Raw genomic sequence first — 27,731 nt, 5'->3', positions numbered from 1 at the left:
CACCAGCACCACCACCACCAAACACCACGATGACGACCACCACCACCAGCACCACCACCACCAAACACCACGACGAAAACCACGGCCAGATCACCCGGAACGCACCCGACAGCGGGTGGATCTCGGAAGCTAGGAAGAAGAAGGGTTGATCCTGGCAAGAGCGGTACTCGCAAGGGGTAGGGCTTCTCGGGAATTCTGTGCCGGTTGCCGAAGGCTCAGGCTGCGAGGTGGCCGAACGCATGTACGAGCTTTTTTTAAAAATCCTTTATATTAAGTTCGCTTGCTTGCTTACGACCGTGCAAATCTTTCGGTCGTTTTTTACCCCACTTCCCGTGATCCAATCGAGCTGACATTTTCCACACAGACTCGTTGTGTGTGACAATTAATTTTCGTGAAAAAAAAATTCCTAAATTTTACACTGTTTAGGGAAAAATAAATAAATATTTATTTACCAATTGCTTAATGCTGGCAGACAATCATCTGACCCATAGGTGGCATCTCAAGCCAGAGGACGAGAGGACTCTAGCCGCCACGCATATAAAGGATTTATAGTGAAAAACTTTGTTTTTACGGGTTTAATTTATTTTCTCCCAGTTTTCCAAACACAAATCCGAGCGAAGAGCGGGCACGCGTCCTGAGAATCGGAGTCTTGAGATTCGCCACACGGCATCGGTTCCATCGGCACGCCACGCCAGTGCGGCGTCGCGAGGCATAACCAAAGTAAAAGTTTAGGGCCTCAAGTGAAGTCAAAGTCAAAGTTATTTTCTTCTCAAAATGACCTTTGATGCCACGGTGTCCATCTCCTCTTCGCAGCCCTGAAGTTAGCGGTAGAAATTCCACATGCCTCTGGCGGGAGTTGAGGCTTTCCATAAGACAACCGCTGGTCCATACGAAGTGGTATCTATTTTAACCGTCCCCGAAGGAAGTAGGGATGATGGGCTGAGTCAACCCCCCCAACAAGGATTTGAACTTATATCCTTCCGATCTTCCAAATTCTACAGAAATACCCCGCGTATTACAACTCAGTTGGCGTTGTAGATAGCAATAATGATCGTGCCCTTACTGACAGGCTCATTCCCATTGGCAGGTCAGATTCTGAGTCACCTTCTGCTGCACAGGGACAGCTGCCACTGGGGGGGGGGGGGTATGGGCGGAGTTTGCGGGGGAGGGGAGCAATATCACTTTATTCTCAGTAGTTAATTTTTTTTTACATTTATTACATGAAACCGCGATTCCTAATGTGAGAGATAAAGCGAATACCCGCCCTCCCCCCTCCCAAATATAGAAGTCAAACTCCGCATATGGGGCGAAGGTTCCCCATTCAAAAGCGTTGAGATGACGAGATGCCATGTGGAGCGTTCTGAGATGACAAGGTGTACATGTGGAGGGGCGGGGGGTGAAGGAGGGGCGCATATGAAAAACAAATCAATATCATTATCATCACTTATGTGACGCACCCAGAATAAAACAACGGTTTGCTGACAGCTCCCATCGGTCTGGTCCCCACCACTGAGATATGCGGCAAATTACAAATAAACCCCACAAATTACTAATAAACCCCACAATTGGGGAGCTCCCCCACAGCTCCCCCCTTCCTCCTCTGACTTACCTTCTACTCAGTGGCCCACTATGGTGGGGGGAGGGAGGGCTGTAAAATAAATAAATAACCTGTGAGCGTCGAAGCCACAAACAAACGGCCAAAGGGGATTTTTGTTTGAGTTGAGGAAGGGGTGGGGTGGGGGGGTGGGGGGGGGGTTGGGTGTGTGAGCTCGGGTGTGGTGCTGAGGTGAGGGAGCGAGGATGGGAGGGAGTTCGGTGCGGGCGGGCGGATGGGTGGGTGGGATTTGTTCGGTGCCGCACGGGTCCAAAGGTGACCGAGGTGTGGCTTGCTCCTTCAGTACCGCGTGGCTGTGCAAGTAGGTAGGCTGTCGACGTACTCGAGGTGGTGTTGCCCTTGGAAGGAAATCAAGTTGCCCCTTCGAGAAAGTAAAGGTACGGGTTTGTGTTGTTGTTGTTGTTTTAAACGAAACGCGTCTTCGGCTCTGGCCTCGATTGGTGACAATTTCATCGAATTGTCACTCACCCAGCACGGCACAGCAGAGTTGGAGCGCCACGGTGGCGAGATGTTAACTACTTCGCCTGGTATACAGGAGGTCGTGAGTTAGATCCAGACCCTCTCGTCTTAACTACCTCGCCTGGTATACAGGAGGTCGTGGGTTCGATCCAGACTCCCTCATCTTAACTACCTCGCCTGGTATACAGGAGGTCGTGGGTTCGATCCAGACTCCCCATGTTAACTACCTCGCCTGGTATACAGGAGGTCGTGGGTTCGATCAAGACCCCCTCATCTTAACTACCTCGCCTGGTATACAGGAGGTCGTGGGTTCGATCCAGACCGCCCATGTTAACTACCTCGCCTGGTATACAGGAGGTCGTGGGTTCGATCCAGACCCCCTCATCTTAACTACCTCGCCTGGTATACAGGAGGTCGTGGGTTCGATGCAGACCCCCCATGTTAACTACCTCGCCTGGTATACAGGAGGTCGGTGGGTTCGATCCAGACGGCCGGGTCCTGTGGTTTTTTCCTCCACATTAAAAATCAACACGCGTTTAGAGTATTTGGCTGATATCAATTTCCGCACGTTAAGCCACGTCGTTGAGCGATCATTTGGGGCCAGGTCGCTTCTGAAAAAGAGCTACGTAGTTCAGTGGTGCCCTCCTTACCTGGTATAATAAAACAAAAATAGTGATTGACTCTAGCGAGCGTTCGAAATGCACTTTGTACGGCAGAATTTGCCGTTGTTTTTTGTTGCTAATCCACTGCTGGATGCGGGCCTTTCCGTGTAGTGTCGGTGGGGTTGTTTCACCATACTTCACCACGTTGGGTAGTTGTAAAGCCGCTCCAACGAAGTTCGCCCTGGGTAGGAATCGAACTCGGTGACGCAGCGCGAGAAACCGCTACGCCACTGCCCCGCCCTGACAGATGTTCATTCTCGATTTGAAGTTTTCGTGACTGCAAAAATCCATACTCTTTGGTTCTTTCGGTACAGTCACGTAGGTATAAAACATGAAATAAAAAACAAGAATTAAATCACGACGTTTCGATCGCAACACAAGCGACCTTATAGATCTCTTGAGGTTGTATTTGTATCCCCCCTACACCTTGTGTGTATTTACATATTGAGCATTGATGATACATATCTATTTCTTGATTAGTGCTATGCACAAAATGCACACGAACTTGCGGTAACAATGAGTACAAATGTTATTTATCACGCAAGATACAAAACTCAAAGTCATCTTAACTTTGTAAAATTCTGAAGTCTTTAAACAACGTAATTTTATACTGCCGACAATCTACGTTTTTGATATTTGCTCATGTGCTTTCCGTGTAAATGTTTAAACAAATGATATAAATAGAGTCTATCGTCTTGATGTCACGGCGAGACTGTTTTACGACTACTTGATATCCGTTCCTCCAAAATGTTGTGGCTGACCTTTTTGTTATTTATTAATTACGTGTTATTAATTATAATTCCATATCTCTTCAAACATTTTCGTCGACCCTTTCTTGTACTTGGCAAGACACGCTTTACACATCTCTGAGCGGTCCTTCATCGCGAGAGGGGGTGGATCAAGACACTTCCCCCCCCCCCATTATTTTAGCTGCCGCACCGGGAGATTGATTTGACCCGGTGACCTCCGGACTGACCAGTCCGTCTCGCTGACCCATTGACACCTCTCTAGGCATCATCATTTGCCTGTCATGTAAATCATTTACAACGACGACATTTTCGCTCGTTGCAAACGTTTGCTGGAGGCAATCAACCATTGGACCCTTCCAGACGAACGCCCCGTAACAGCATTCGTTGAAGCAGTACATTTTTCGTTTTGTTTTTGGACGTTAAAATCTTGATTGGGATAATGTTCAGCTTTCACAAGTGTACGTGTGTGTGTGCGTGCTGTGCAGCGTTTAACGCTACGCTGCGCTACGAAACCCGGCCACCCGAGTTCGATTCCCGCTCACGGCAAACACCGGTGACGATTATCTGAACCGGTCCTGGGCCTCCCCTAGGTCGACTCAGACTCAAATGAGTATCCAACAGTGTGTTGAGGTGACACGGGGGAGATCTTTGTCTCTCTGCGATGTTATATTATCCTGCAAAAAACTAACTTTTGCCCGAGAACGGCGTTCTTCTTTGTTGCAAAACATGGAAAGTAATGTTGTGTACGCGCATGTGTTCCTTGCACTAAATCTTCATAATAATAACACAATTGGGTTGTAGTTGTGTGGTCAATCCAGTGGCCTCTACAGCGCATACGACATTTATCGAATTGCCTTGCTATTGAGCCCACTGTAGTATAAAATGCTGTAACTTTAAAACATGCCACTCAAAGTGTGTTTTTTTACCTGCATTTATTACGTTGCCACCTTTCTAATAGGTTGTTTGGATCACGCCTTTATATTCATGAACAGTAAAAAAAACTAACTTTGGTATTGTATCGGGGAAAACCCCTATTGTAAATGAAACACAATTTAACACGTTCGTTAATAACACAAAAAAACGATATGTATATATAATAGTCTGACATCTCAGCTAATGGACAAAGCCTGAAATATCGGCACATTTTATTTGAAGCCGTAGCACATGTGCTATGAAGGACAATTGCCCGAAACGTCGGTTTATTGTATATATTTCCTTTTACGACCAGTGTTATTTATAACCGTGTTGAGTAAAAAAAAATGCGTCTGCGCCACTACTACCCGCAGCAGCAGCAGCAACTAATGAATGTAAGTGAATAGTAAACCCATCAAACCAAACGGAGCTTATCTTTAAAAGCCACACACAAACCTTTGGGCGTGGTCGTACATACACACGCACACACCCGTGAAGCCAGAGGCTTTGTGAGTCACAGTACAGCCGGAAACTGTCGGCCTCGTACTGCCATTGTCTCAGCACACAGCAGCAGCAGCAGCAACGCATCTTTCATAATCAGCACCTGTCTCCATCCTGGATAATCCGATGAGCTATGAAGCTCTTTTTCACAGGTGTCCAACAGGGGCGGGTCAGAAAGTTACACCAACGAATGGATATAAAAACACCACAGGAGTGCAAATTATAGGAAAGGGAAGAGAATCACTAAGATAAATACATGCAGTTTGCAAGTTAAATACCCATGCTTTGGCAAGGCAGCAAATTCTAACCATTCAAAAATAATAAAATAATACGCAACATAATTTTTTTATCATTTCAATCTGGCCCCATGGTGTAAACAAGTACAGTCCCCGACTCGTATGAATCATTGCATCTCTCTCGCCTCTCTTTGTACTGCATGTGCTATGAAGACTCTACATGGCCACCGTAGATTGTGACTGATGCCACGTCAGAGCCAGCGCCGTCTCTTTTAACACGATGCACTTCCACCCGGGTTGCCACCTGTCCCGCTACACCACAGCTGCTCCCCACTCACACCCTGGTGTTATTCCGCCAGCAGCAGCAGCAGCACCACAAGGTGGACCACTTTGCATGCAAATCTTGCGTTTGGCCAATAAATAAATAATCAATTAAATCGCGTGCGCGCACACAACTGCGGGGCAATGCAGTATTGTGAGCTCATCTTACCTGTTTAGACTCTCGTTGTATAAATCCACAGCGCACCTGCCCACAATCGATAGCACCTCCACTGAAGACAAATATCCCTCCCCTCCCCCACCCCACTGCACCCCCCACAGCCTCACACACAGGTTTATCAGGGCAAGTGTGCTTGTCAGCGAGTAGCACCTATGAAGGCAAGCACAGGGGTGTATGGGGTAGCCCAGCATCACGCCCGGCCTCCCCCCCCCATGATGATGCTTACACACCCAAACCATCACTGGGGGAGGGGGAGGGTGGCACGTGCCCCCCCAATGATCCGATCGAAATCCCTAATTTCGATGGGATCATTGGGGTTTATTAGTAATAAATCGGCATTTGCGACCCCCACTGCCACTGTGCCAGGGACTCTATGAGATGATAGGGCAATAATCTGAGTCCATAATTGGCAATAAGTAACGGCAAAGCAGTTATAAGTGACTCACAGAATTGTGCGCAGTTGCGTAGTATATACAGTGCACGACTTCCCTGAAGGCAAACACCTTCAGCGAGCGCGATGCTGATCACACAACGCGGTTCAAATTCGACCCTCCATCGATGGCTGCGCCATCGCCGCACACGCGTCAATTAAAAAGCAAGGGACAAGTCCTTACTTACTAACAACTCCTATCAGGGTTGACCCCCCCCCCCTACCTGAAAATCCTGGCTCCGCCATTGCAAACCAGGTACTTATTTAAGGCTGAGTCAACCTAAGGGGGGAGGGGTGCCCAGGATATTTTTGTTGTTGTTGCAGGAATTAAACTCGTCGGGTCGCCGAGGTTAGCAGGCAAGACGCTAACCACTGCGCCACCGCTCCCCTCCTCCATTATCTCGACCCCGCTGCTGAGAATCTTATCGGCACACACACTCACCACAGTGATTAGTTAGCAGCGTGTCAGCTGCATCGAGTCGGATCTCAAGCCCAGCAAGGTCTAGCCCGGACGGTGCTTGCACGGGTGACCACTGGGCGCGACGGGACGGCGACATCTGTTGTTGTACTCTACTTCTATGCTCCCCCATCCTTCACCAAACCCGCATTGACCCGGCGTGGTGAAGTAAGTAGGGTGAAATGACCCCCGTGACCCACACCGCATGCACTCTTTGGCATTTTATCACAAAGGACCCTTCACGCCAATAAATGTTTGCGATATCTTTAGTAGAGACAGAGTGATTGGTAAAATATCCCTCCAATAGAGTTATTTTCCGTTTGTGGAGGTTCATGGTTCCAAGTTTGATGAGAGGTGACAAAGTCCACGTCGGGTTTTCCAATGTCAGGTGATAACGTGTGCAGGTGGATTCATTGGTTACTGGCTTCTCTGTGTGAGTCTATGGGTCTCTGTGTGAATCTATGGGTCTATGTGTGAGTCTATGGGTCTCTGTGTGAGTCTATGGGTCTCTGTGTGAGTCTATGGGTCTCTGTGTGAGGGTCTATGTGTGAGTCTATGGGTCTCTGTGTGAGTCTATGGGTCTCTGTGTGAGTCTATGGGTCTCTGTGTGAGTGTATGGGTCTCTGCGTGAGTCTATGAGCCTCTGTGTGAGTCTATGAACCTCTGGGTGAATCTATGGGTCTCTAGGTGGGCCTATGGGTGAGTCTATGGGTCTCTCTGTGAGTCTATGGGTCTCTGTGTGAGTCTATGAGCCTCTGGGTGAGTTTATGGGTTTCTGTGTGAACCAACGGGTCTGTGTGTTAGTCTATGGGTCTCTGTTAGAGTCTACTTATATCTGTGTGATGCTTTGAGTCTGTATACGTCAATTATACTTTGGATCTGTGCGCGAGTCTGTGGATTCCTGTGTGAGTCAGATGAGTCTCTGTGTGAGTCCATGGCTTTTGATGTGAGAAGCGAATGCCAGCACATTGCTACATCTCAATGAGTCCACCTACCAACATTTTCATCTGACACTGCATAATCTGGCATTGAGTTGTCTGCAACTCTTTTCATCATCATCATCATCATCAATCAACTGCTGGATGAAGGCCTCCCCCAAACCACCATCGTCTCTCACGGACCTGCCATGCAACGTGATCACACTGACAGACGCAAAGAGGAACACGTGGAGTCAGAGAAGACGCGCAAGTTAGAGACGTCACATTGTCTGATAAGAAAAGCGAGTCAGTGGGCTTGGGCAGGACGCGCCATGGCGAGAATGGATGGGGGCCAGTGTTCAGGACTAGCACGGAGTGGCAGCCATACATTATACAAACTGTAAACTAGATATGTTTTGTTTAACACGTAGGCTTTCGCGACCAATGTTATTCATAATCAACGATTTTTGGGTTTAGATCGCGTTTATTTATAAATGTGTCGTAACCCTCCACCACCCGACACGGCCAATCAGTAAAAATGTGTCACGTTGACAAAGACAAATAGTTCACTGCTTTAGCCCACCGGTGTGTTGAAGCAACAACATTTACAATTTGAGATATGTTTTATTTTACCAGGTAAAAGCCCCACTGAGCTATGCAGCTCTTTTTTAGAAGCGACTTGACCACAAATGATAGCTCAACGAAGTGGCTTATCACGTGGAAATTTATAGCAGCCAAATTACTCTAAACGCACGTTTCTAATCGTGGAGGGAGGAAAAAAACCGGAGGATTCGGATTAAAAAATTAACGCGACCACAGCGAGAACATGCGAACTCCAAATATACCGGCTGTCAGGATCGAATACACGAACTCCTGCATACCATAATTGGTTTTTAACCCTTCAATCTGGCAACAAAACTGACACCTTTTTTACAAGGAGTCATGTTTGCATAGACCACAATACCTGCAGTCATAATGCAAACAAAAAACACAACTCTGATAATGTGCACTGTCCTTGAAGTTTGATTGGTCGACACCCGATACAGCTTTCCTTAGGGCCTAGTCTCACATGGGTTGGACCAGATGACGCCAAAAGGCACACAACTCAAAGACAATGCAATATCAGAGTATGAGAGCTCGGGGTAAGCATTTACACCATTGGAACCTCATTTGCCAGTAAAAAATATGATAATTGTTTTTTTACCCTTCTATCTGGCAACAAAACTGACACATTTTTTGCAAGGAGTCATGTTTGCATAGACCACAATACCTGCAGGCATAATGCAAACAAAAAACATAACTCTGATAATGGTAACAAAAAAATCATCATATTTTTTACTGGAAAATGAGGTTCCAATGGTCCTGCATACCAGGCGAGGTAGTTATCATCTCGACAACGCAGCAGCCAATCAGAAAGATCGTCCATCGTAGAGAAGGAGTAAAATACTCGGCGTGGGCTGTAGTTGCTGTATGTATTGTGAATTACACCTTTCTTAAACATAACGTCCTGTTGATTTAAAAACAAACAATTTTTTTTAAAATCTTCAACTGATTGATAGTTCTATGGGCAGTCCCCCTCTTGGGCTTGCATGCACAGAGAGCAAGATCAATTGTCGTCATCTCACTTCCCACGTGCAACCTGTGCTAACGTTTACCCAGAGGGCTGATTTAAACGTCTGGCTGGGAGATGGTCACGTGGCCCCTGAGGTCAGAGCTCTGAGCTGGCAGCACCTGGGTTTGAATCTGGGTCTCAGCCACTGGCCCGTGATGACTTAAAAACGATTTTTTTTTAGAACTGCTGGCTGTTGTGTGTAGTTTGTTGTACCCTGCCCCCCTGCCGCGCGCACCTTCGATCAGCACGGTTGGCTAGTGCGAAATAAGTTCAGTGTAAGTACGAAACCGAGTTACGCGCAGTGAAGAGATGGACTCGGCCTTGGTCACCAACGACTTCAAAAAAACTAACACTCCTCCCAATACCATTAACTACGGGTTTTCACACAATTTCCTGAATTAAAAATGTCAGTTGACATGTGATCAATACAAATCCAGCGACCTCAGTTCAATTCCCTAACATCGGTGGCAAGTCATATCGAACTGGTCCTGGGTTTCCCCAACTTCACCCGCTGCTGTTGACCAGCGTGGTGAAGTATGGTCGGCCGACAGGATTTGGAGAAGCCTGAATCCAACAGTGGATTTACAACGTTTTATAACTTATCATTAACCAACTCGCGTGTTTGAGAAAGTTATTAATGAAAATGTGACTTACTTAAAATCATAATCACTCTTGTTTTGTTGCAAAATTGTAATCGGTGGTTCCTTCACCACTGTTTCTGCCGATGTGTGTCTGTCCGTACGCTTCTGCTTCTAAAGCTCATCACCGAATTTTGGTCAAAAGTGGCTTCATTGGGCCTAAACTTCAAACAGAGCCTGACTCGACTGATGAAACACCGAATGTCGAAACCGAATTGGTGTGATTGCATCACACCAATGTTGCTCACGCTACTCACACTCCCAGAAGCCCGTGTGGCTGATGGGATGAGTGGAACAAACATTGATTTTTATTGTGGAGGGGCAGGTGTTTGAAGGAGGCATATTGTTTGCTTATTTATATCCACAACGACGCTTATTGTTGTTTTGCATCATTGGAACTAAAGTGATGGGGACAGTGAATCGGGTATTGTTTTTATGTACTGTTTGTTTATGTAACTTCCTGACCTACCCCGACTGGACATCGGTGAAAAAGAGCTTCATGGCTCATCAGATTTCTCCAGAATAAATAAAGATTCTGATTCCGGGTTTAGCCGACTAAATCAGGCCACTGACCATGACAAGACCTGCAAGATTACGCCATTTCCCATGACCTATTGTGTCACTTCCATCATTCATTGTGGCCACACACCACAACGCAATGCCGTTGTTGCACATACACCACGACGGTGAGCGGTGTATGTACACAGTGAGCGGTACAGGCGAAGTGTAAAGGGCACACCTATTTAAACACAAATACTTTGCGCAACTGTGGCACAAAGCAAAGTATTTTAAATGCTGTATAATTACCCACGTAGCTGGCCACTGGTGGCTATGCACACCTGTAATGCAGCACTGCGGAGGCGAGGGTTGACGGATCACACAATTTCGTGAAACTCCACCTCTCCCCACCCAGCGCAAGCCGTCAAGGTCGCAAGCTCCTGGCTTGCCAGGTTACGGCAGGACAGAAAGGGGATCCATTTCCATCTGCACCCATCTGTACGGGGATTTAGCGTCACCCCTCTTCGCACTTGTGGTGCTTTACTCCGGTCGCTCCGGGTTTTATCCCACGAGTGTAATTACTCGGAGTTGCTTCAAATATCCAAATATAGGACTCCAGAGCTTGGGCAATCGTTGGCACCCAGTCCTGGCTTGCATTCTCGATTGTTTGTGGTGTTCTGTGCCTTTGAATTACTCTCTCTCCCTCTGCGAGTGAAACAAAACTGCGCGTTTATCATCATTCAATATGATGTAAGCGATTTGCCATGTCTGGTTCTGATCTCATCTCTAGAAATGCAATCTTGGTTTGCCAGGTGGCACACCAGCAGAGCGATTGGCCCACAATTGGAAGGTTATGAATTCAAATGCCAAATGCTGAGTGGCGGTTGACTCAGCCCATCATCCTTCCAGGGTGGATAAAATGAGTAGCACTTTATGGGAAGTGAAGAGGGGTTTTCCTATGGATCAACTCGCCTCTGGCATAAGAATGTAGAATTTCCGAATTTTCCACCACTGGCTGAGGGCTGTAAAAATAGGATGAGCACCATTGCCAAGCAATGCTCATTTGAGCAACATGCGTTGAGACTATTTAGATGATGTTGCTGCTATAAATTTCCACATGATAAGCCACTTCGTTGAGCTATCATTTGTGGATAGGTTGCTGATGAAAAATAAGCTAATTACTCAGTTAGTTTTATTTGTATATTTTCAGAGATGTGTTTATTTTTATATAATTTGCACTCTTATCGTGTTTTTGTATTGTTTGTTGTTGGAACGCTCTGACCTGCCCCTACTGGACATCTGTGAAAGAGCTTTACAGCTCATCGGATTCCTCCAGTCTGGAATAACGATTCTAATTCTGAGCAGGAAATTACTTTGACCTGGCTTGCCACGAACGATTCTGAATCCATCATCTCTGCCAATGTCGTCTCCCTCTTTATTTTCTCTCCTCCGCACACAGAGACGCAAAGATGCCGGAACTCAAGGACGACATGTTCAAGCAAATCCACAAAAACCCTGGCCTGCAGGTCCTCCGCATCGAGGTGAGACCCAGGGGGGTCAAGCAGGGCCGGAGGTCACGGTGGTGGTGGTGATGTATGCAGCATCACAATATTTATACCGGAGGAATCCGATGAGCTATTAAGCTCTTTTTGACAGATGTCCAGTAGCGCGTTCATCGTCATGCATCCTACATGTGAGCCCATTAGCGACGATATGCCCAAATTAATGATGGACGTTACGGTAGTGTTGGTGATGATTTTAAATTATGATGATGTTGCTGCTGTTGCTGGTAATAATGAAGATGATAATGTTTGCCGATGATGATTATGATGGAGAACATGTTATAATGATGATCATCTTGACCCGTGATCATACACCTGAGGAGCATGTGATGAACATGTGATGAACATGTGATGAACATGTGATGAACATGTGATGAACATTTGATGAACATGTGATGAACATGTGATGAACGTGTGATGCTGGTGGTGGTTCGTGTCTCCCTGTAAAGGCCATGCAGATGGTCGCCGTGCCAGAGAAGAACATCGGCAGCTTCTACGAGGGAGACTGCTACATAGTCATCTCGGTGGGTGGCGAATATCAACTTTAAAAAAAAACGCGAATATTTCCAACACGTTCCTTCATAAGACGACGATCCCGCATGAGACGTTTCCGTTTTTTCGAAATGCGGCGGTTTAACCGCGCGGGCGTACACAGCAGTTCGAGCGACTCGGAGCTTTGTTGAATATTTGTAGAACACGAACGATGACGTAGGCCCGCGAGCGATACGTCGGAGGGATTCCTCCGCAACCGGCCCGCCAATCAGGTCGATCCGAACCCTCACGGAACCAATGGGGTAAACACTCTCAACCGGTGAAATGATCATTTACAGCCCTATCCACTGCTGGATGGAGGCCTCCCCGCCCTGCGTCGGGTAGTGCGACTTGCTTGACCGTACTTCACCACGCTGGTCAGCGCGGGTTGATGAAGTTGGGAGGGCCGGGCGGGAGGGGGGAGCCCAACACCGGGCTCAGATCTCGCTCGCCACTCACGTTAGCCGTGGTGTTCCGGAATCAAACTTGGATCGCAGGCAGCAGTGGTGTAGCTATCGAGAAGTGCGCGGGGGCGGTGCAACCGCACCGGCGTCCACGAGCCGGAGGGGCCCAGGCCTCGGGCTACGAGGAGGGGGACACGGCGGTGTTGGGGGAGGGGGGGGGTAACCATCCCCACAACGCTACTACGCCCAGATTTTTAATCGCGATCAATCTCCTAAGTTTATGATGACACTCTGCCCCCCCCCGCCCCCACCTCGTTCACACCACGCCCTCCCCGCCACCCCTGTCTGGCCCCCACCACAGATCCGCAAGGTGTCCTCCCAGCTGGTGGTCGACATCCACTTCTGGCTGGGCTCGCAGTCGTCGGTGGATGAGCAGGGGGCGGCGGCGCTCTACACCACGCAGCTGGACGAGTGGCTCGGCGGGGCACCCAAGCAGCACCGCGAGCCGCAGGGCCACGAGTCCGACACCTTCAAGGGGCACTTCAAGTCGGGCCTCGTGTACGGCTGAGCGATTTTTTTTTTTAACCTACGTGACTTTACCGAAAAAACCTAAGAATATGTCGCGGAGCGTTTGCCATTTCGCGATTGATTTGATTGATTTTTTTTGGGTGGTAAAAAAACGAGAAAAAATAGGTTGTGTCGTAAAGCCCCTCCTCCACCCGACGTGGCCGGTTTGATCAAGGTTTTTATTGTTTGGGTTTGAGCGCGTAAATATAAATGTGTCGCTAAACCCGCCGCCATCACCACCACCGCCGCCACCGCCACCCGACACAGTCAATTGGTAATGTTTGTGACGTGAACAAAATGTGTTGATTCGTTACTATTTCAGCACACCCACTGATGTTGGAGTCAACTCACAAAATTGTTTACTCGACAACACTTGTATGAAGGTCGGAACGGCACACGAGTTGGTGGGTGGGTGGCCAGCACCACGCCCGACCACCCCTGTCTCCACAGTGGCGATGTTCAGACATCGCACCATGTATTCATTTGAGACTGAGTCGACCTAGGGGAGGCTCAGGGACGGTCCAGATATTCGCCACCGTTTTTTGTCGCTGAGAGGAAAATCGAACTCGGGTCGCAGGGTTCGTAACGCAGCATGATAATCGCTACACTACCGCTCCCCACTAAACAACAACAACCGCTATTTGCCACAAAGTGGCGGTGACAGTCACCACTGCGCTTGTGCCAGGCTTTGGGCACTTTAAGGCCACGTGAAGTGGCGAACGGCCGCTAGCAGGAGGTCATGCGACAGACCCAGGTACCATGGGTTCACTGGCTGAGATGACTGGCCAATGCACCACCTGTGCCTCCTACTGTGCCAACTTTCCACTGCCCATCACCACAGCCACACGCACGCAAATATTCCCCCCACGTGGCCACACAGACCGTCAGGGGCAAGTGTCGTTGGCGAGTAACCTCCGACGCGCGTGCACTCGCACGAGCCGCCGTTCACCTCCCCCCTTGTGTTGCAGGTACATGAAGGGCGGAGTGGCCTCCGGGTTCAACCACGTGGACTCGAACTCGTACAACACGCGTCGCCTGCTGCAGATCAAGGGCCGCAAGAGCGTCATGGCGACGGAGGTGGGTCCCACGAGGAGAAGGGGGATTATGGGGCCCAGGCCGTGCCAGAGAGTCGCTGAGCGTGGGCACTTCCAAGATCTCGGGTTAGGATCTGGGTTCCGGCCAGCCGTCAGTTTGTTTCTAATCTATTTTTTACCAGGTAAGGTCCCACTGAGCTACGTGGTAATTTTTCAGAAGCGGCCTGGCCATCACAAGTGATAGCTCAACGAAGTGGCTTATCGCGTGGGAACTTATCGCAGTCAAATATGCTATCAACGTGTGACGTTCATTCTAAATGTGGAGGGGAAAAACCGGAGGACCTGGAGAAAAATCTACGAGACCGAGAGTGAGAGAGGCATGCAAACTCCAAATATACAGCAGGCATTGTCAGGGTCGGGATCACGACCTCCTATATTACAGGCAAGGTAGTTAACATCTTGGCACCATTGTTCAGTTGCATCACACAACTTAATAAGAAAATCTCCCTGAATTGACATTTATTCAAATAGCAGTGAAGGATTATGATAATAATAATACTGTAAATTTGCAATGCGCCGGAGAGTATTGGCTCACTCTCGTGCAGTGAACACTGCCTTCTTCTGTGAGACCTTCCATTGGAATGATGCGACACCGATAAGCTTGTCTAGAAATGCAAGTTTGGGAAAAAAGGGACAACAACGAAAACCCGCCACTTGAAGGGTTCTCAGAGGTTAGCTCTGTGGTATCCGTTTCCACGGTCCGCTCTCCGACACGACACGAAGGATCGCCACTGCTCTATGAGACGTCCAAATGCTTACCACCTCTCATGACGTGATGGCCATAGCGAGAGCCAAATATTAGGGGAGGGGGAATCTTTTAAATTACACAAAAATGAAATCCTCAAATTACAAAAAAGAGTGTTATTAGAGAGTACAATGCATCCACGGAGGAGATGGAGCAATGGAGGCCTTGCAGAATAGTTAATGTTGTTTCACGTGCCTCAATGGGTTTGTTTGTTATCTTGGCTAACAGAGACAACAACAACAACAACGACTGAGCTCGTAGACAGATGGCTTGTGGATTATTCCATCGCAGGTATTGTTGTTTAGGGGAGGCCTACATCCAGCAGCAGATTGCCCACTGTGGCGGTGATGATAATGATGATAAAAAAACCAACACATTTGTTTTTGGGGTTCAAAAGCTGACGTCGCACGGTGATGATACTGGAGCACCAGGTGGCATAGGTAACATTGCCCAGGTTTGTTTTAACATTTCAATAAAACAGGTTTGGTAAGAGAGACTTAAGTAAACACAACAGAGCTTCTATAGCGACTGTGCTCACCACGCACCAACCACCACCACCCACTACCCTCCACCACCACCACCCACCCCCACCACCCCCAGCACTACCACCCCCCACCACCACCCCCCACCACCACCACTCCGCACCACCATCTGCTACCCTTGTAAAGTGTTGAGAGCCCCCCTCTGTGCCTCATTCATCGTTCTTTTCACATTTATGTACAAATTGCACACGAGGCCGTTGCACGTCCCAGGCCCCTGTCGATTGGCAAACTGAACACGACGTGCTGCGCGTTAACGAACCACGGCGGACACTGGAGGCCGCCCCATCCCTCGTAGGGCGCGTCGCAGAGATAAGCGACTGACGTTGTGGAGCAGCGGCCGATGCTATAAGTCGACGTCTCGGCCTTGTAATCGTTCAATGGCGCTGTGTCCGACGGCCTTGATGTGGCAGCCATTGTTCACGGGGCATGTGCTCTAACGACCACGTGCTCCATGGACCACGTGCTCCATCGATCACGTGCTGCACAGACCACGTGCTCCATGGAGCATGGCTTCATTGACCACGTGCTCCATTGACCACGTGCTCCATCGATCACGTGCTGCACAGACCACGTGCTCCATCGAGCATGGCTCCATTGACCACGTGCTCCATGGATCACGTGCTCCGTCGATTGTTCCACTCTGCAGTGGCAGGCAAAGCCGCCGTTGAAAGCCAACTTGTGTGGGAGTTGAGCGAGCCCATCGGCAGCACGATGATGCCCGATCGCCATCATTCACCACGGTCCGCAGTGCACGGGGAAACCAGAAAAAGCCAGGAAGGGGTTCGGTTGGGTCGCTGGTGAGGTCTCTGTTGGTGGAGGTTGAGAAGCCTTCAAGTAGGGGCACACCCATAGAGGTGTTTTGACAGGCGTGTCCAGTGTCACTCACACCTGTGCCCAGAGGTTTAGAAACAAGGCCAGGTAATTTGAGCTGCAGCAATTGGAGTTACATTTCTGGTCTAAAGCAGTGGAGGGAGTTGGTAAGTACAAAACGATTTTGGTTTCGTATTTACCGTAATAAGGTTACCACGTTGACATCACGAAGGTGCGTTTTTCTTTCAGAATAATTGTTTTGGAAAAAATATCGATGCGTCTCTTGTGATGTGCCTCTGTGATGTTCCCTTGCGATGTGTCCCCTGCGATTCACCTCTTGTGATGTGCCCCTGTGTCACGCGAAGGTGGCCTTGACCTGGGACAGCATGAACAAGGGCGACGTGTTTCTGCTGGACCTGGGCAAGGTCATCGTGCAGTGGAACGGCCCTGACAGCAACAAGAACGAGCGCATGAAGGTGCCAGTAACCTTTTATTTCAACGTACAGAGCAATCCACCGATGGACGTACCCCAAACGCACCAGGGCAGGCAACGCAACAGCGAGCGTCGTCCGCTATGGATGATAAATGACGACAATGATCTTTAATATCACGTGGATTTGAAACCCATTTCTTTAGAAGAGCTTTTTGTATTTAGTTTGTTGTCCTTCCCCCGCACCTCCAGATGGCACGGTCTGCTACGTACAGTACAAAAGAAGTTCAACATATGTAAATCATAACAAATGTGAAAAAAAATCACATAAGTGAGCTTGGGAAGAACAAGCCGCTCGAAGGGATGATGATGATGATGGCCGGTGGTCGCGATTAAAAAAATTAGTGGAAGCCAAAGGAGGGAACGTGTCCGAGAGTACGTCATCCATGGAGATGGAGCGATAAGATCCTCTCGTGTGCATGATAACGACGACGATGATGCTGACCACGGCGATGTTTGTCGTCGTCATTGTTCGTTCTTGTAACGTTCCGACCCCGTGCCCCTGCTGGACATCTGTGAGAAAAAGAGCTTCATAGCTCATCGGATTCACCCGACATAAACACACAATCCTCACGATTCCGATGTTTGTGCATCTCAACCCGCTCCCGACCGACCGACCGACTGGCCGCGAGCGCAGGGCCTGCAGATGTCCATGGACATCCGCGACCGCGAGCGCGGCGGGCGCGCCCAGATCGGCATCATCGATGGCGAGGACGAGAAGGCCTCGAGCGAGCTGCTGCGCGTCATGGTGGCCGTGCTGGGCGAACGCAAGAAGGCGCTCAAGGACCCCGTGCCCGACGACCGGCCCGACGCCGCACAGATGTCCAACATCAAGCTCTACCAGTGAGCGGTGGGGCGGGGTGGGCGGGAGGGGCGGGTGGGCAGGGGGGCCGCCCCCTTCCCGTCAATCAAAGTAGAGTACAGTATTGCCTCGTTATTCACGAACTGGCGATCTGTAATTTGTGGGCTATCCGCAAACTGCATCTGGAACTCTGCCCGATTGCATCGAGAGAGAGAGAGAGAAAGTGATGAGATAAGTGATAGAGCTACGTGTTTCCGTGACAACTTTCATATATTTAAGAGCTTATTGACACATTTAATTAAGGTCATTAATTCAATGTGCTATTCACGAATGTCTCCGGAACGTATCCCTCGCGAATAACGAGGGAATGCCGTACCATTATGAACGCACTCCTTCTGTGTGTGTGTGTGTGTCTGTCACAGCCTGTCAGATGCAGAGGGGAAGCTGGTGGTGCAGGAGGTGGCTACACGGCCACTCACCCAAGACCTGCTCAAGCACGACGTAAGGCGGCGACGGGGATTATGGGCGAAACACAAAAGCGGCATGCCCCCCCCCCACGCACCCACCCCATGACCCCTCATGCCCCATCCCCCAATTCTTCGATGCACGAACTAAAAGATTTTTTTTAAATCGGTGATTCCATTCACGGTATGCACGTCAATGACAAAACTGGAATTGTCTTCGACATTGAGCTGGTCACGGTGCATTCAGTTTTTGTGTTCGCATCAAAGCACTCAGTTGTTGCACAAATGAGCCACGTTCTCCAAAACGCTGCAAATACTTACATTTACAATGACGTTCCATACGTCAAGGAGCATAAACCATCATCACGCGAACTCCTGGTTATCCTTGCAGCAGCGGATTTTGGCTACCCATCGAATAAAGACGGTGGTCACCGCATTGTGCACTTCTGCGGCCGTCTGGAACGCTCTTCCTTCCGATATTAGGAAGTAACTGGAGCTATGCATCATGGGACCTCCTTTGCCAATACCAAAATATGATAATCGTTTTTTTCCCCTTTTTTGGAGCTATGCACTTTTAAATCTAGATTGACAAACTAATCTATGTGCGGTGCAAGAGAAGTTAAACATACGTACAGACACATTATCGTGATTTTGAAATGTTGACTGTGAGGTTACCTCATTTATTGGAGGCTCAACCGGGGATACCCAGTGAGCTGGCTGCCCCTTCTCTCCCGACCTCAAGCAGGCCAGCCCACTTTTGCCAAACCACACCCACTCAGCCGGTAGCCCCATCCACTTTCACATAGACACACCCGCTTAGCCACTAGCGACACCCACTTTGACGTAACCACACCCACTTAGCCACTAGCGACACCCACTTTGACGTAACCACACCCACTTAGCCACTAGCGACACCCACTTTCACGTAACCACACCCACTTAGCCACTAGTCACACCCACTTTCACATAGACACACCCACTTAGCCATTAGTCACACCCAATTTGATGTAACCACACTCACTTTGCCACTAGCGACACCCACTTTGACGTAACCACACCCACTTAGCCACTAGCGACACCCACTTTCACATAGACACACCCACTTAGCCACTAGCAACACCCACTTTGACGTAACCACACCCACTTAGCCACTACTGACACCCACTTTGATGTAACCACACCCACTTTGCCAATAGCGACACCCACTTTCACATAACTACACTCCAACACAATCAACGGCTCCGCCTACTCTTTACAGGCCCCGCCTAATCCTGATCATTAGACCAAACAAAGATGTTTCACGAATTTTTCCCAAATCTTCGGGTCACCGGGACAGGTTTTCTGAAACTCTTCCGAGCAAACCAGGCCACGTGGTGTCTTTAAATATGAGGACACCTCATAGGAAGTGTCACGCGTAGCTCTGGTTTCACCGCGTCACCGATCCTTCAGAATGTCCGCGGCTCATTTCACATGAATGTGCTCTCAAGCTCCGACCTGAGATCCCAGAGCGCAGACCCCACACACATCTAGACACTGCCGTAGAGAGCAGCCCCTTCCTTGCCTGCATGGTGGCCCAAAATAGACTCCAGAGATAGCTGGGTTTGCTGTGCGAGTGAGTGAGCACCAATCGTTGGCGTTGGGCCATGCCTGCACCTAGCAGCACTGTGGGTGTCAGGGTTGGTGGACCACGGGAGATTGGTCAAACTCACACACTGGTCTGTGGGCCTCCCCGTGCCGTGTCGGTCATGAAGGTGGGGGGGGGGGGGGGGAGATTGTTTGACCATACTTCACCATGATGGGTCAGTGTGAGTTGGTGAAAGGGGGGGGGGAAACCTTGACCGGTGCACATATCACCCGCCACTGATGCTTTTCCGAATCGAACTCGCATCGTCGGCGGGGGCTTGCTGATGTTTTGAAAGCGCGGTGCATCAACCGCTGTGCCACCGCTCCGCGCAAAAAACACTGAACAGTTCGCTTTACAAACTAACAGGGAAGTTCACACGGCGCAAACGGGCGATCGTGACACCTTAAGCATTTCGTTCACCGTACAACTTGGATTACGTGGTGCACTATTTGCTAAGCCACAGGGTAAGGAGCGGGCGAGGCGCACAATGACTGGGGACGTTAATAGGAGGCTAAGGCAAACATCGTGGCTTTTACTGACGACGTGTAATGGACACTGTGCACACCGTAACAGTGGCCGTTATTGTTTTTTTTTTAAACAAAGCCTCCCCTGTCCCAAATTAATTTGTTGATTTGTTTTTGTTTACGAGGCAATATTTGGCAGGCGTGACGTGGCAGCTAGCTGCTGAAACGCATCCGGGGAGGGCGGAAATTATTCAGACCTCACTGAATTGGCAATGTCGGGCGGTGGCGGGTTTAACGACACATTTATATTTACGCGATCTAACCCAGTCAAACCTTTGTACTGGTAGGAGCCTCCTGGTTACACCAGCCCACAGGGGATTATTGTGTCCGTCCATCGTAGGGAGGGGCTGGGTGGGGAGGGAGGGGCTGGGTGGGGAGGGTGGGGCTGGGTGGGGAGGGGCTGGGTGGGGCTGGGTGGGGAGGGGCTGGTCAGCCCGTGGTGCCCTTATAAAACGCAACGTTTAACCTACTCACGCCGGCTTGTGCCCACCCTCACAGTCGGGCATATTTGCGGAATACACCACGCCGCCGTTGACCCTGGCCATTGACCGAGCAACCCAACGTTCCTCCCAGCTCCCTCCGCAGGAATGTGTTTTTGGAGCTTAAAAAGTACCTAGTTTTACCGAGGCGTATTTTGTTGAACACACACAGTCACAGTGCTTTTAAACCAAACATGGCAAGCCCTCGCTTAACGCGCGGTCTCGAGACTACAACGCGTATCCGCTACGACGCGGTTCTGCCATTGGGGAGGCACGTGTTCTCACAACTCGGACCGCGCGCCGTCAGAACGCGGAACGCGTTATGGTTGGACCCTTGTAGAACCCAGTCACGACACGTGCCGGAGAATGTTGCACACGATGCAGCGCGGTGCGGGGGAAAGGCAACGAACTACAGGCAGTGATCAACTCACAAACACCCCCGGCCTATGAACACCCGCACTTACGAAGCAGCTTCTGTTTAAAAAAAAAAAAATTTCAGCATCGACTTAAAAGGCGAAACTCTCGCTCGCAAATCGAACCGCGGCACTGTTTTGTTCGGCTGAGCGATCCTCCGCGGGATGTCGATGAGGTCAGCCTTGTGCTGGGAGTGAGCGTTTGGGTGTGTGGGCATTTGAATACAGTATATCATTTGCGTTTCCGACTTACGAACTCCCCGACTTACGAACGCCCCCCAGGAACGAATTATGTTTGTAAGTCGAAGACTGTCCGTAAACACAAATCACAGTTCTAATGAAAGCAGTTCTCGTGGTCTGAGAGGCCCTAAGTACTGGACTACGAGGGAAGAGAGGGGGGGGGGGGGGGCTGGAAAATGGCATGGCAACCACGTCCCCATTTCATTCCTTGCAACAAAGACAAAGATTCTTCCCCGTATAGCCTTTACAGACTGTTGGGGCAAGTGCTGTTAGCGAGCACTGGGGCGCCACCGTGGTGAGATGTTAACTACCTCGCCTGGTGTACAGGAGGTCGTAAGTTCAATCCCGACTCTGACGCCTGCTGTGGCCCCGCCCCCCTCCCTCCCGATACGTTCCATTCATTGGCTACCACATTCTGATGGTCTCCCCCCCCCCCTCTCCTCCCCCCTCAACTCGCTTTTAAGGGATTACATCTTGAATCATTGCCTCACTTGATGCAGCTAATCTGGCTGTGATGGTCCCACCTGATGACGGAGACTTGTGTTGCCTCCGAAACGTCGTGATCTTTATTTTATTTTTATTAATTTTGATGTTTTACCTACACGGTGACTTTACTGAAAAAACCTAAGAATATGAATCCTTGCAGTCACGAAAGCTTCAAATCTAGAATTTGTGTATTTGGAGTTTGCGTGCCTCTCTCCGATTCCCCCCCCCCCCACATTTAGAAACACGCGATTAGAGTATGTGGCTGCTCTACATGGTCACGTGATAAGCCACTCCGTCGAGCTATCATTTGTTGCCAGGTCCCTTCCGAAAAAGAGTTGCATACCTCATTGGGCATTACCTGGGAAAAGAACAATAGTTTATCGTCAGTTACCTATGCAGGCCAGGCACGGCACACGAAGGGGTGGGGTGGGCCAACACCACGCCCGCCCGTCCGCCTTTGTATCCCCAGTGGCGATGTTAACTACACACCGCACCGGGTACTCACTTTGAGGCTGAGTCGAACTAGTGGAACGGACCCGGGACCGGTTGAGATTAATCGTCACTGGTGCTGGGAGCCGTGAGCGGGAATCGAACTCGGCTCTCTGCCGGGTTCGTAGCACGGCTCAGAATTCGCACCTCGAGACCCACGACATCCACCGCGTGGCCGTCACTGCAGCGGCTCCCCGCTGCGCCCCGACCTTCTTGCCAGACACAGAGAGACTCATATTCTTAGGTTTTTTCGGTAAAGTCACGTAGGTCAAAAAATTTAAATTAATAAAAGTAAAATAAAATAAAAATCACGACGTTTCGGAGGCAACACAAGCTTCCGTCTTCAGGTGGAACCGTCACAGCACGACTTTTATTTTATTTTTATTTTACTTTTATAAATTATTTATTATTTTTTATTATTTTTACCTACGTGACTTTACCGAAAAAACCTAAGAATATGAATCCTTGCAGTCAGGAAAGCTTCAAATCTAGAACAGAGAGACCTCCCCCCCCCCACCGCTGCCCCCAGACGTAATCTCCGCTTAGTTCACAAAGCCCCGACCCATCGTGACAGACCGCGAGATATATCTCCAAATAGAGCGTCGGTGGCACCGTGGATCGCGGAAATGAAACTGGATATTTCATTAAGAGATGATTGCCTTCTCCCACTTCCCCGCCCCACCAGCCCGCCTTTGTTTGACAATCATAGTGTTCGTTTTATGGGTAATTAACTCGCAGGGAATTGAATGTTGTTTGTTTTCCTCCGATTGTGTTACTGGTCCTGGAAATATGACGCCCCCGAACTCAGCTTTTAAAACTGACAGGGCCGGTAGGAGTAAAAGCCTTTAAGCATACAGAGACACGGATAAAGATACCCCGTGTAGCCTTCGCGGACTGTTGGGGCAAGTGCTGTTGGAGAGCACCGCTGAAAGCCGGCACGGCACGCGAGCTGGTGACGTGGCTAGTAACCACGCCCGGCTGCCTTTGTCTCCCCAGTGGTGATGTTTACACACCGCACCAGATACTCATTTGAGGCTGGCCCGACCTAAGGGAGGCCCAGGAGCGGCCCAGATAATCGTCACTAGTGTTGGCCGTGAGAGGGAATTGAGAACACACACTGCATGCCCGGCAGTACTGTATAAACTAAACTATTTAAAACTATGCTATTTGTTTTTATTTTACTAGATAAAGCCCACTGAACTATTAGCTTTTTTTCAGAGGCAAGCTGGCCACAGGTGATCTCTCAACGAAGTGGCTTTTATCATGTTGGAAATGTATAGCAGCCAAACATTCTAAGCGCACGTTTCAAAATGTCGAGGGAGAAACTGGTGGACCCGGAGCAAAATCCACAGGGATATAGACACGCAAACTCCAAATATACAGCAGCAGGCGTCAGGGTCGGGTTCGAACCCACGGCCTCCTGTATACCAGGCGACGGAGGTAGCATCTCGCCACCACGGCAGGGCCCATGAATGGGTCTGTCGCCACCAATTATTCCATCGGCAGGCCGCGTGTGCGGTGGGGTAAAGTGTTGGCACTCCTACCTCTTCGACAGCGCCTGGCCCGCGCGGAAGAGTAGGCCAAACACCACTCGAGAGGCGCCTCTCCGGAGCTGCCTCGAGCAGAGGCCCCTCTGGCAGCGGAGTGAGCAAAGAGCCACGGGGCTGTGGATTTACCACCGTTCGTCGTTTCAATGAATCTATTATAATAAAGGTGTATTTGTTGCCTCCGAAACGTCGTGATTTTTATTTATTTTTATTTAACTTTTATTAATTAAAAAACATTTTTACCTACGTGACTTAAGAATATGAATCCTTGCAGTCACGAAAGCTTCAAATCTAGAATTTATTTGTAGGGTTAGATCACTTGAATATTCGTGTTGTTAACCCACCACCACACAGCCAATCAGTAATGCTTGTCAACGGAAACAAAACGTTGGCAATGAGCTACTACTTCAGCCCGCCAATGTGTTGGAGAGTAAATCGACAACATTTACAACTCGAGTCCTGTGACGTTTCGCTGGTCACATCCAGCTTCATCAGGCGATTTCGCTAGAATTGGCGTTGTTGTTAATGTTGTTGTTGTTATTGTTGTTTTAGGACAGCTACATCCTGGACCAGGGAGGGGTGAAGATCTACGTGTGGAAGGGGAAAAACGCCACCAAGCAGGAGCGCCAGGGGGCCATGAGCCGGGCCCTGGTGAGTGAAGCCTCCTCCTCCTCCCTCCTCCTCCCTCCTCCTCCTCCCTCCTCCTCCCTCCTCCTCCCTCCTCCTCCTCCTCCCCCCCCTCCTCCTCCCTCTCCTCCCTCCTTCCTCCCTCCTCCTCCCTCCTCCTCCCTCCCTCCTCCTCCCTCCTCCTCCTCCTCCTCCCCTCCTCCTCCCTCCTCCTCCTCCTCCCTCCTCCTCCCTCCTCCTCCTCCTCCCTCCTCCTCCTCCTCCTCCTCCCCCCTCCTCCTCCCTCCTCCTCCCTCCTCCCTCCTCCTCCTCCCTCCTCCTCCTCCCTCCTCCTCCCTCCTCCTCTCTCCTCCTCCTCCCTCCTCCTCCCTCCTCCTCTCTCCTCCTCCTCCCTCCCTCCTCCCTCCTCCTCCCTCCTCCTCCTCCCTCCTCCTCCCTCCTCCTCTCTCCTCCTCCTCCCTCCTCCTCCCTCCTCCTCTCTCCTCCTCCTCCCTCCTCCTCCCTCCTCCTCCCTCCTCCTCCCTCCTCCTCCTCCCTCCTCCTCCCTCCTCCTCCTCCCTCCCTCCTCCTCTCTCCTCCTCCTCCCTCCTCCTCCCTCCTCCTCCCTCCTCCTCCTCCCTCCTCCTCCCTCCTCCTCCTCCCTCCTCCTCCCTCCTCCTCTCTCCTCCCTCCTCCTCCTCCTCCCCTCCTCCTCCTCCCTCCTCCCTCCTCCTCCCTCCTCCTCCTCCTCCCTCCTCCTCCCTCTACCTCCCCCCATCCTCCTCTTCTGCTTGTCGTACGGCTGCTGATGTAGATACAGAGCAACTAGTCACAAGTACACATTCAGGCGGTCGCGCCAGACAACCGCGTCAGGAGCAGCGGGGTGTTTATCGCCGCGACGTCTACCTTCGCATTAGACGGATACTCATCGGGCACTACAAACGTCGCATGTCCGACCGTCACGTATCTGCCCTGAGGCCACAATTAACCGGCGGGGGGCTGGGTAGAAGTTGAGGAGGAAGTCCCAGCGGCAGATTGAAACCCTTCTCCCGGCGCGGTGGTCGAAACGTCGGTGCGAGTTTCCGTGAACCTCACCGCAGCCCCTCCACCCAGGAGGAGTACAAGCAGGCGCGCCCACGGCAAGGGCACGTGCAGTGGGGTATAAAGTGGTGTGCACGGCCCGCCTGTGCCAACGCAGCTCTAAGAGCTCGCCGTAGTGGAGGCGCGCCCGCCAGTAGTGGCGTGAGCGAGCAATTGCGGGGGGGCGGGGGGGGGGGTGTAATCTTATTGTGAGAGTCCTCCGTAACGGTCCCCACAGCGTCGGCATTCCCTACCCCCTTCATTACACGCTGATGTCCATCTCTGCACCGAGTCGACCGGCAGTAACCCCGGAGTATGAAGAGAAGGGATTGGTGGATGAGCGGAGGGGGGAGTGAACGGGAGAGGGGGCCGTGTGGATTAGAGGAGACGTCGGAGGAGATACGGGGAGAGAGCTGTGGATAAAGGAGGAGAGAGCTGTGGATGAAGGAGAGAGCTGTGGATGAAGGAGGGAGTTGTGGATGAAGGAGGGAGCTGTGTATGAAGGAGGGAGCTTTGGATGAGGGAGGAGAGATCTGTGGATGAAGCAAGGAGATGTGTGTGTAATAAAGGGATTGGAACCCTTTGCTGTATCCGTGTGCTGGTGAGGCGAACGTCCGCTGCAATGCGATCAGGCAGGAGATGCCACGATCACATTTGGTGGTGTCTGATTGGCCTCGGCGTTCTCTCGCTGCAGGAGTTCATCAAGGCCAAGGGCTACCCCTCGAGCACCAGCGTGGAGGCGCTCGCCGATGGGGGAGAGTCTCCCATGTTCAAGCAGCTCTTCCAGAAGTGGACGGAGAAGGGGGAGACGCAGGGCCTGGGCAAGACCCACACAGTGGGGAAAATCGGTTTGTAATAACAACAACAACCAGTGATGCCGTTACATCCGCCACCACCGCCACTGTCAACACCATCAACAGCACCCCAGCAAACGTGGCACCTTGGACCAACGTTGGTCCAACGGTACCGACCGCTCGACAACGTTGGCCAACGGTACTACCACGACCACAGTCGCCATCACCTCTGTCAACATGAACAACAACAGCAACAAAATCATCGCATGCTAAGTAGTTGGTGCATTGTCTCATATTGTCTGTGCCTGCACGTGTGAGCGGCCGCGTAGCGGTTTGCGCGCTGCGCTACGAACCTGGAGACCCGAGTTTGATTTCCCCTAGCTCGACTCAGCCTCAAATGAGCGCGATGGGCAAACATCCCTGCTGGGGAGACAAAGACGGCCGGGCGTGATGCTGATCAACCCACCTCCCTTTGTGTCCTGTGCCGAGCCTTCGTATGTGCTGCTCGCTGACAGCACTTGCCCCTGCAGTCCATCGAAGGCCATTCGGGGGCATCTTCGTGTGCGTGTGCATGTTTCATACGTGTGCTTGTGTGTGTATGTGGTAGTGTAGCGGTTAGCGCGCTGTGCTACAAACCTGGCGACCCGGGTTCGATTCCCGCTCACGGCCAACACCGGGGACGATTATCTGAACCGGTCCTGGACCTCCCCTAGGTCGACTCAGTCTCAAATGAGTACCTGGTGCGATGTGTAAACAGCGCCACTAGGGAGACAAAGGCGGTCGGGCGTGGTGCTGGCCACCCACCCCCTCATGTACCGTTCCAGCCTTCATAGGTACTCACTAACAGCACTTACAGTCTGTTGAGGCTATATGGGGGATCTTTGTGTGTGTGTGTGTGCGCGCGTGCAGCCAAGGTGGAGCAGGTGAAGTTCGACGCCAAGATGCTTCACGCCAGCCCCGAGCTCGCGGCCGAGCAGCGCATGGTGGACGATGGCACCGGCACCACCGAGGTGACGCACAGACAACACAAGAGACAAAGGTCCCATGTGTAGCCTCGACCTTCTTATCGGGGCAAGTGCTGTTTGCGAGCAATGCTGAAGGCCGGCATGGCAGATGAGCTGGTGACGTGGCCAGTAGCCACACCCGGCCGCCTTTGTCTCCCCAGTGGCGATGTTTACACATCGCACCCGGGTACTCATTTGAGGCTGATATTCGCAAGCCACCGGGAGCTATGGACTTTTAGATAATCTAGA

The 27,731-nt window shown here is 50.6% G+C and overlaps 1 protein-coding gene across 1 annotated transcript in view; it reads left to right on the top strand.

The window, feature by feature from the left end:
* Nucleotides 1–1,848: 1,848 nt before the first annotated feature.
* The window catches only part of LOC133349708 (advillin-like), a 36,799-nt gene continuing 10,916 nt past the window's right edge, over nt 1,849–27,731 (top strand). The window contains exons 1-11 of the mRNA XM_061563385.1: nt 1,849–1,992; nt 11,645–11,726; nt 12,197–12,271; nt 13,044–13,240; nt 14,218–14,326; nt 16,806–16,916; nt 17,568–17,773; nt 18,155–18,233; nt 24,551–24,649; nt 26,379–26,532; nt 27,388–27,488. Coding sequence (XP_061419369.1) covers nt 11,655–11,726; nt 12,197–12,271; nt 13,044–13,240; nt 14,218–14,326; nt 16,806–16,916; nt 17,568–17,773; nt 18,155–18,233; nt 24,551–24,649; nt 26,379–26,532; nt 27,388–27,488 — 1,203 coding nt within the window. The 5' untranslated portion in view covers nt 1,849–1,992; nt 11,645–11,654. The remainder of the gene's footprint in view (nt 1,993–11,644; nt 11,727–12,196; nt 12,272–13,043; nt 13,241–14,217; nt 14,327–16,805; nt 16,917–17,567; nt 17,774–18,154; nt 18,234–24,550; nt 24,650–26,378; nt 26,533–27,387; nt 27,489–27,731) is intronic.

The sequence above is a fragment of the Lethenteron reissneri genome, chromosome 31 (genome assembly GCF_015708825.2).
Source record: "Lethenteron reissneri isolate LAM-NWPU_2019-01 chromosome 31, ASM1570882v1, whole genome shotgun sequence".
Classification (NCBI taxonomy): Eukaryota; Metazoa; Chordata; class Hyperoartia; order Petromyzontiformes; family Petromyzontidae; genus Lethenteron; species Lethenteron reissneri.
This window is presented reverse-complemented; position numbering and strand designations above follow the sequence as displayed.